General features: G+C 38.5%; 2 protein-coding genes across 2 annotated transcripts; one reads left to right on the top strand and one right to left on the bottom strand.

Annotated features, from left to right (window-relative positions):
* Positions 1-1381: 1381 nt before the first annotated feature.
* On the bottom strand, positions 1382-4787 carry uxt (ubiquitously-expressed, prefoldin-like chaperone). The gene is made up of 7 exons (XM_061258215.1): positions 4669-4787; positions 3577-3703; positions 3064-3145; positions 2750-2817; positions 2556-2663; positions 2004-2067; positions 1382-1851 (listed from the first exon to the last, which is right to left on the bottom strand). Exons 2-7 carry the CDS (start codon positions 3657-3659, stop codon positions 1789-1791), a joined length of 468 nt encoding a protein of 155 aa, XP_061114199.1. The 5' UTR covers positions 3660-3703; positions 4669-4787; the 3' UTR covers positions 1382-1788.
* Positions 4788-4977: 190 nt separating this feature from the next.
* Positions 4978-9616, top strand: zgc:86609 (ER membrane protein complex subunit 3-like). The gene is made up of 8 exons (XM_061257800.1): positions 4978-5270; positions 5377-5434; positions 5541-5634; positions 5768-5872; positions 6100-6181; positions 6451-6530; positions 6784-6866; positions 8131-9616. The coding sequence occupies exons 1-8, from the start codon at positions 5116-5118 to the stop codon at positions 8257-8259; spliced, it is 786 nt and encodes a 261-aa protein (XP_061113784.1). The 5' UTR covers positions 4978-5115; the 3' UTR covers positions 8260-9616.
* Positions 9617-9860: the final 244 nt, after the last annotated feature.

Below are 9860 nucleotides of genomic sequence, written 5' to 3'. Positions count from 1 at the left end.
ATACAGTGCCATTAAGGTAAACTGGTTCAGTGAGAATATTACTTTGCCTTTACTCTCCTATTCCCATTTTGTTCACAGGTAATTATGGGATGATGACATTTAGAGCTGCATTTGTTCTGTTTAATTATACAGCAATCTATAACCTGGAATTGCAACTGTACAGTATGCATGTGATCCCATGACACTAACTGCAGGCTTCTGGTATCTTTTTTAACGTAACAATTGAATCATGCTCCCCATTCATTGGCTAAATTCCATCTCTCCTCACCTCAGCTGGTGTGTGGTTGGTGTTCTGGCACAGAATGGGTGTCATACCTCATCAAGATGGGTGCCAGACATCAGTGTCACTGAGCAGTCTCCCCCCATTTCACTTTAAAATGGTTTGAAATGCATGGAAGGGGCAATTTATTAGATTTGTCAAGGGCTTAAATTCATTTCTAACCATTATTTGCTCTCCCTTTCAACAACCCCCCCCCCCCCCCCCACCACAAACAAAAGCATTACTTTCAGTGCTGAACTTAATAATAAAAACATTTAAGTGTTGTGCAGTCAAAATATTGTATATGACCCAAGTATCCTTTCAAATAATTTATTCCTTGACATGGCCTGGTCTAGCCACTTGAAAAAAACCTGCCAACTTAGACGTCAAGATGAAAAAATTCATGAAGACAACCAGAAACTAGATTTATCTGAATAAACCCTAAAGAATCCCCCTCCCCCAAATGGTGGTTTTTCGTTCCTCCTGTGACTGCTCTGTCTTTCACTGTTCTGTTTGAAGCTGTGGGTGTGTTGTCAGTGGGCCTTTCAGAAATGACACAAAAGCACTTACAGCAGAGATTAGTACTTTCACTATCTTCATAGAGCACACATCGTGCATGTTCGTGCACATCCTCAGGCTTGCATGCAAATGCACTGAATGAGCAGAATTTTGTGAGTGCCACTTAAGGTAAAGGAGGAAGTGTATTTATTTCTTAATTTATACATGGTTTACCTATTAAGTGTATGTTTGCCTAGGCATTCATTGTGATACGAGCATAATGTACAAACGCAGTTGCATAACCGAAGGTTGGGAGAAAAAACTTTTTTCTTTTTTAAAGATTTTTGCTCATCTTGCTTTACAGAATGTGTGTGCTTCCATTTGTTTGTTTTTATTAGGAAGCACACAGGGCATCTGTATTCCCCATCAAATGTGTACATGTGTACAGACAGCTTCTGCTACACATAAACGGCAGGAAAACCAAGCACAGCTGAAATGTAAAACTGGCTGCATTCTGGGACAAACAAAGCAAATATGGAGCTTTTCATTTGCAAATTAAATTGGTGAATTAAATTTTCCATGAGAGAAACAAAGGAAATTGAGGTCTAAATACATTTACAGTAATTTACAGTGAATTAGCAATTGTGCCATTTTTATTAGTACTGCATCATTTGAGAAGCACCAACAAATTAAATATTTTTACAGGAGACAAAGATAGATGGATCATCACATTTACATAGCGCTTTTATAGACACTCAAAGCGCTTAAAGTGATAAGGGGGAAACTTGCCTCAACCACCACCAATCATCACCAGACATCAATATGAAACTTGGTGGTAACAGACCAAATTAGTTTAATACAACTTTACATTTAAAAAATCAATACATTAAAGTTTTTGTCAACTTATATTCATTTGTCAATGGCTTAATTACATCTAAAATGTATAGAGTAAAATATCAATTTGATATTTATCCACGTAGGGAAGAAAGTACAAGTGTCATCTAGTTTCCCAGAAGACCCCAAATGTGCAACTAGTACACCTCCCTCCTTCTCTCCTCTGGAAGATCTTTCAGTCCCTGAAGCTCCCTTAACCCCTGTTCATGAAGACCAAAATAATCATGTATTACTTTGTGCATCCATTTCTTTAATGTTCTACAGTACACATTAAGCATTACGTACCATACATATGAAAATAAAACTTTTAGAATGGTATAAATATTTAAAAGCAACAAAAGTGGTTACATACCTCTAATACCATGCGGATGTTAGCTTTGATCTTTGCAGCATCTTTGGTTAATGCATCTGTATGTCTAAACATACAAATACAGGAACAGAAGGGTTTGCTACAATATGAAAATGTACTACTGTGTTTTAAATGCACATTACAAACACCTTTCAGATGAATGCAATCAAGTACATGTAACTGCTTTAATTTCCTCATAGCAAATCATGCACAAATACACTTTATAGTGCAGTTATATTTGTCCAAATTACAATTCTTTCACTGTACTGTTTCATGGTTTACACTGAAAAAATACAGCACCATGGTATCCAATTGTATAATGTATTGCTGATGTGTAACCTAGGAGTGGAAAAGTGCAGCAAAAAAGGGCTTTCAAAGAAGAAATATTTATCATCATATTTTACTATCAAAAATTCTTTAAGTCATTCACACCAACTGTACAGTGTGAATCTTGTTTCATTGTGGTGAACTTGTAATGCTGAAATGCATGTAGTCACACAAATGACAAAAGAAACTGGAGCAATAAATATGACATTGACCCAACACAACACTTACGTAGTCAGCTGGCTTGTTTTCTTCTCAATGAATTTCAGAGCTTCTGGCAAAGTGAGCTCCACATAAAATCCATAGCCAACAGCAACAAAGATCCTGGATGAGTCCTCACTGGTAAAAGCAAACAATTGAAATTTACATCCACAGCTTATGGAATTACAATTCTGACACAAGGCAGGGCACAGGGGACGACTTACACATGAGCTTGGACATAGAAATTACATCCCAGGTCTACCTCAGTCTTCAGATCCTTGCATCCCGATTCCTGGAGAATGTGAAATGGTGCGAAATTCAAAGCTCAATAATAACAATGAAAGAAATCTTAAACTACAAATTATATTAATGTAGCTTTACAGAGATAATGCTAAACGTGCATATAATCATCAGTGAATCAAATTTGAGCCCATTTGCAACTGATGGAAACATTGTGGAGTTAATCTGAGCTGCTCTGCTTGCCCTGTTGCTACCAGGACGCTGACCTGGTTAGAAAATGTTAATCAAGAGACACTACCTGGAGACTCTCAATGGTGTTCTTTAGTTGCAGGTACTGAGCAATCTTCTCATACACACCATCTCTCTGCTCCAACACTCTTCTGTCAAAACACCCAACGTCAGCAAGAATAGGTGCTCACAATAAATGTAATTCAAAATACGATGAGATTCCTGCACGTGCCAGGCTTTTTTGATAAAATAATAAAAACACTGTTGCTGTCAAGATCCAAATCTATCAAATCACGTGCAGATATTGCTTCATAGAACAAGTGAAACTGAAAAATTGACAATGACAATGAAAACGTATTTGTATCCAGACCTCAGTTATACAATCACAAAATGCGCACTGAATAAATCTATATTAAACTTTTACAGTTTAAAGGAAAGGACAGCAAGCATTCCACAAACATGTAAGGCTTACTACAAAAGTAATATTAGGTAACCAACTATGAACAGTTAAGTGATGTTGAGCGTGCAACCTATTCCTAAAGAGTTGGGTTGGCAGTTGGTTAGGTAACTTAACGTTACTTACTGTAAATCTTGCTTCAACACCTCGTCGATAAACGTTTCGTACTGTAGCACCTTTTCATCAACGTTGGACATTCCTGAAGTCATCGCGTTGGCAATAGATTCAACTCATTCGTATACGTAATTCCAGTCTAATTTGACGTGGAAAAAAGGACAGAAATGCTAAGTTTACTCATAAAGGACAATACATAAATGCAATGCTAGCCTGTACACTGACTGGCTGCACGTGGTTAATCGTACGAGCTACTTTAGCAGCTAGCTATAGTTACTAATCAATCTCCGTAATGAAAGACCGTTCGCCTTTAGAAACGTAAATAAATGTACAGGGGTGATGGGGCATATAGTATTGGTCTGGTTTTTTATTGTCTTTTCTTGCTAGCTATAAAGGGTGGTAAGTCACGTGATTGTAAGCCTCGGAACCGTCTAAGAATCTTTGTTTTCATTGGTCATCTAACGGGAAGTGACCGTTTATATTTAATTGGTCGTCTTAAAATCATTTACGCAGTTTCATTGGCCCCCTGATGGTTATGTGATAAACCATAAATATATGGTGCCATTTAACTACACATTTGAACAAATTAAACATGTTCGCCTAAAACAAAAATCATATTGTTCGCTTGCAACGTGACTGTAGCAAGCGATGGTAACTAGAGGTAGACAGTAGAATCTTCTGAAAACTGTGGCATCAGAACATGGCGTAGTGACAATATTCTCAGCCAATATAGAATAGCCGCAGAACTTGTATGGGAAGAGGTCATTGATGTGTTTTAGAATGGGAGAGTCCATGTTAAGTGCCAATTCATGAAATTGAATACTCCTTTTGAAGACGGTGTGTGCGATTTGCGGTGTTTTTCGAAGATAGTCATGTATCGTGCCTCGAAATATTCAAACTTCATCAAAGGTGGTCGAATGAAGTAAATACGACCATGTTTTCTTTTACATGAATCGGTCCAGGGCCATCTTATCCATCTAAAGCAAACACATTCACTTTGTGAACACAAACCGCTGAGACTGCGGTCAGAGAATCAGAGAAACGGCCGACCGATTCTGTTGTTACAGGAATGCGACATGGTTAGATGAAACACCAATAACTCACAATCAAGCGGCATAATATCGTAGACTGCTGGTTTGACTGATTTCCTGCAATATGCCACACTGCTGCCTCGCATTATCAACTCCGCAAATGGGAGAGGAAGAAATTCCTTCTGACGTCACTGATCGGCGACTTTATGAAAATAATTTACGGCTTTTTAAAACGAGTAATAAATAAAATAAACTCATAGTTGCTCTCATAGTTGTGTTGTATAGTGATTCTGCCTCCACTACGATGTTTTCATCATGTATATAAATATTCCATAAATAAAAAATGCCAAATAAGGTCACGTTACAGACCAAAGTTCAAAGGTCACATAGGGGTCATTTACTTTAAACGTGTGTCTCTTTGAACTTTGGGTAGTGAGCTTATATTGGAATTGATTAGGTATTAGTTGTCATTTAGGTTGAATTTTTGAGGCTAATTAGCTAGGTATTTTCTAGTTGGAAAATGTCTGGACCAGAGTTACTCCTGGATTCTAATATCCGAATGTGGGTCGTCGTACCCATAGTGTTCATTACATTCTTTGTTGGAGTCATTCGGCACTACGTTACTCAACTCCTTCATAGCGACAAGACGGTAGAAGTCGAACAGGTGTCTGACAGGTAACCTGATACGTAATATAGGTTCTTATGTATGTCTTGCCTCGCTTACATAGCTAATGCCCCTCACGATTTATTTATCTGGTTCTCTGTATGTTCATTTTCACAGTCAAGTCTTACTAAGGAGCCGGATATTGAGGGAAAATGGAAAATACCTTCCGAAACAGGTACTTACGTGTTATCTTAACCTAGCAAAATTAGCTAGCCATTATATTTTGTTTATTAGATGGAAGGTGCTTTTTTCTAAATGCAATTATTATTTCCCAATTTCAGTCATTTGCCATGCGCAAACACTACTTTAATAATACAGAAACTGGATTCTTCAAGAAAGTTAAGAGGAAGGTCGTTCCTAAAAACCCAATGACTGGTAAGAATTCATATTCTCACTCCCTCATCATCAAGGTTCCCTTGTGTATAATCGTTGCATTGTGTATAATAATGGGCTAAAATAAACGACAAGCCTGAAAAATGTTGACTCATGTCTTGCTTCTCATGTTTAGATACTGGCATGGTGACCGACATGATGAAAGGAAACCTGACAAATGTGCTTCCCATGATTTTAATCGGTGGATGGATAAATTGGGCCTTTTCTGGCTTTGTCACTAGTAAGATTATTTTTTATTATGTTGTTGTTTTCTTTCCATTCATAACCAAACTGCACGGCAGAAGCAGATGCTTTCATTAGTTCTGTAATGAAATAATAACAGCATTTTTAACATGGCTATTTATTTCAAGTAAAAACCTCAAGAATAACACATTTTATACAAAAGCATTTTCATGTTTCAGAAAGTGCTGACATGACGTATTCAATGTTTTGCTCATTTTTTCACAGCTAAGGTTCCCTTCCCACTGACTTTGAGATTTAAGCCCATGCTCCAACGAGGAATTGAGCTACTTTCCCTTGATGCATCCTGGTAAAGATTTAAGCATTTTATTAAACAGTCCTGCAATTTTTGTCCACTGTGTGGGTTTTCTAAAAGCCACACTCAAGTTTCTCTACATTTGATACTCTGCAATTGACTGCTTAAACAATTTATCAGTGTTGGGCGAAAGTTTCCCATTTATTCCTCCAACTGAAAATTATGTTTGGGAAATATTTGTGTGATTGCTTATGTTGAGAAAAGGCTGGGTAATTAAAAATTTAACAATTTAAACAACTTCATCTTCTTAAATGTGTTTTCAGGGTGAGTTCGGCCTCTTGGTACTTTCTCAATGTTTTTGGACTGCGCAGTATGTATACCCTTATCCTGGGACAAGACAATGGTAAGTGAGTCTCTCTCATATAGACATGTCTCTTCATAATGCTAGATTCTTCCAGAGAATCTGAAGAGAAGTTGAAATGTGGACAGCGGTAGTATTAGTGTGTAGTTTTTGATTGGGTGTAACCGCTTTGAGTCGTATTAAACAGACCATCGGTATATAAGTGAGATATGAAATATAACTGGAAGATCGTGCCTGCCCTGACTGCATGGTCACATACCATTTATCTAAAATGTCCTGCCTCTTCCCCACTCAGCTGCCGATCAGTCACGGATTATGCAGGATCAGATGACAGGGGCTGCAATGGCAATGCCGCCCGATCCCAACAAGGCCTTCAAGGTAACATCCGTGTTCACATTTCACCAGCATTTCCTTGTCTGACATGGGAACAGGGGAATTCCACCACAAAATGACATTTAGCTGATTTTATAGAAAAAGGTGCAACTGATTTAATTCTCTCTGTGTGGCTGGCTAAAGCAATCTCTGTACAGCAATATCAGAAGTGCACATTTTGGTAGAGGTATGATGTACACCTCTACCCTTCCTCAGATACAGTGGGCAGGGTAATTTGAATGTAGCTTTGATGATGGACACCTTCAGGTTTAGCTACTTCAGAAAAGATATTAACAACACTGGCTGACCTGGTCGGACAACGCGTTGTATAACCAGTTCATTGAAGCATGTGGAAGCCTATTCAGTCATTGTGGTCTTTAGTAAAGCAGGTGCCTGGAGCATGCACAGTAGTTTGGCGCTATATCTCTCCACTCACTACAGAATGAGCTGGCTCATTTTAATCAAGAGGCCAGCTACTATTCTACAAGTAAACATTCATTTTACAGTGGAATTCCCCTTTAAGTTAAAAAGCAGAGCCTTCATTATTATGTTCAGATTCAAAGAGTCGTGACTGGTTGTAAATATGCAGTATGAATATTTGGTTCATGCATCTGCCCATCTTGGCAACATCGCATCCACACATGCTAGCATGGAACTATAATAAAAATTCAGAATATGTAGGCAGGCAGTAGCATAGCGGTTGACTAATGGTCGCCACTTATGAAACGGGCCAATGGAGAGGAGCCGGCAGAGGAGTACCGTTTGAGACGGAGACGGTGGTGAGGAGGAGGAGGAGGGAAGATGACTCAGGCGGCTGAATTTCATATGTTGACGAGGACGGCTGGCAAACGGAGCCGCAGATGAGCACACAATTTCAGTCAAATTGAGAAATTGATAAGGAGCCCGACAAGCAATTTAACAAAATTGCTTGAGTAGGGAGTACTGTGAGTATTGTTTTAGAAGTGTAGGCAAAGTAAAGAGAATCAGGGTACCATTTCATGGGCCTGGAGCCTAGCGGCTTATGTATTTACATGACTGGGACCCGGATGGTTGGTGGTTTAAGCCCCGGTGGGCAAGGCCCTTAACCTCGTATTGCGCCAGGGAGGATTGTGTGTTGAGTTCTGAAATGTTTATTCTAGAATTTTCTTCATTTATTCTAAATTGTGCTGTAGAGAGTGATCAGGGGCCAGGGAGGTTTAGAGCATGTATAACAGTGCATTGTGAGCTTTGTGTTTGCGTTTATTTATTTTTGATTATTATTACTTTGTAGAGTGAATGGGAAGCACTGGAGATTGTTGAGCATCGGTGGGCCCTGGAGAATGTTGAGGATGAGCTCATGTCTCGGGACCTCAATTTTGGTGGATTCTTCAGACGGGAGCTCAAAGGCGCTATGTTTTGATAGAAAAACACGAGAAAAGGCTGCATTACCACCAGTGAAATAACGGGACGCAACCCAACTCTCCCTGTTATGTGCACTCTACGTTTCTCAACTTTTTGGACTTTTTACTGATCTTCCAGTTGTCAAGTCTTGTTTTTAACTGTAAATGTGCATCAGATTTACCTCACTCTCCCTTTAACCTTGTGTCATTTTGGATTAAAAATAAAAAACGTGTTTTAATTTACAGCAATTCACTCCATTCTCTTTAGTGCTAATGCCTTGCAGTGTTCAATGACTTGTATTTAGTTTAGGCATATTGACCTTGCTTCCTTATCCTAGTGCTGTATTCAATCTGGTCTCCATTGAGATGCCTATGCACTATGTGCACATGTACACTTTGTATGTTTGCTGTAATTCTGAATTTGTCAATTCAAGGACTCACTTTAGAGGACAGTAGTTGGTGCAGACTTGCCAATATAAGCAAACTCGCTTATATTGCTAGTTAACACAATTTTGTGCCTTATGATTTGCTTATGACTTTTAACCATAGTTTCTGGTGCTGGCTTTTGGCTGATTAGATTTGATGAGCTGTTGAATGAAAAACAATCTGTATTTCACCCGGTAATCTCTGGGATATGTGTGATATGTTGTTGAATGTACATTTGTACTAATGGGTTACAAGACAAAGGTTGTTTATTCAATATTTCTAACATCTACCGCTAGTACAGGGGTCTCCAACCCTGGTCCTGGTGAGCTACTGGGTCTGCTGGTTTTTGTTGTTACTCTGGAGACCACTGCTCTAGTATATTTGAGGATTTCTTAGTGAAACAAATTGATTTCAGTTGATTGTTCTCAATCATAACAGTTCATTGACCTACTAAGCCAAATTATTGTATCAAGCAGAGTACTGACTTCAGGTAACCATTTTTATTTAGAAATACTACGTTAGAAATAAGTTGAACAAACTCCCTTTCATATACTCTATTTTCATTTACAACCCAGGTCAGAATACAGTTGACCCAAGTAAGCTGAGACTCGGGCTTTAACATGCATATAAACTGGATCAGGGGTGAAAGGCTCCCAAAGTAAAATTTAAATAAAGGTTGTACAGTATGTTGTACGCTTCACTGAATGCCAAATATTTAGGTTACCTCAATTTCTCGAGACTTCATAAAATAATCATCTCCTCTGTTTGACTTTTAGGGGGAGGCGTATTCTTCATTTGAATGAGGTGTAAAATATAAACATAATGTAAAAGCACTGGTACAAAATGCTTTCTGCATGTAATTGCAGCAGTTTATTTAAAGAATAAATATTGATTTAATTTGCTTGTCTGAATGCCTGTTGAGATTTTGAAATAAAGGAAGTATTTATTGAACCTCTTTGTCTGGTTTTTGTCTACCCGGAGTGCGTTTACCTTGGGTGTGAACGGTTTGTAGAAGCCTGCGTTGGCCAAAAGTTTCTTAACACAGAAGGCTGCAGTGAAACTCCAAACATTCCAGTCACAGGCTGATAAAGATAATGAGCAAGGACCTTTCAGAAGGACACTGGAGTTCCTCAAATTCAACACGTAGACTTGAAAGAAAGCTGAAACCAGCTTCACGCGTAGGACATAAAAAACA

The sequence above is a fragment of the Conger conger genome, chromosome 10 (genome assembly GCF_963514075.1).
Source record: "Conger conger chromosome 10, fConCon1.1, whole genome shotgun sequence".
Classification (NCBI taxonomy): Eukaryota; Metazoa; Chordata; class Actinopteri; order Anguilliformes; family Congridae; genus Conger; species Conger conger.
The sequence above is the reverse complement of the archived record's forward strand: the minus strand, read 5'-3'. Positions and strand labels throughout refer to the sequence as shown.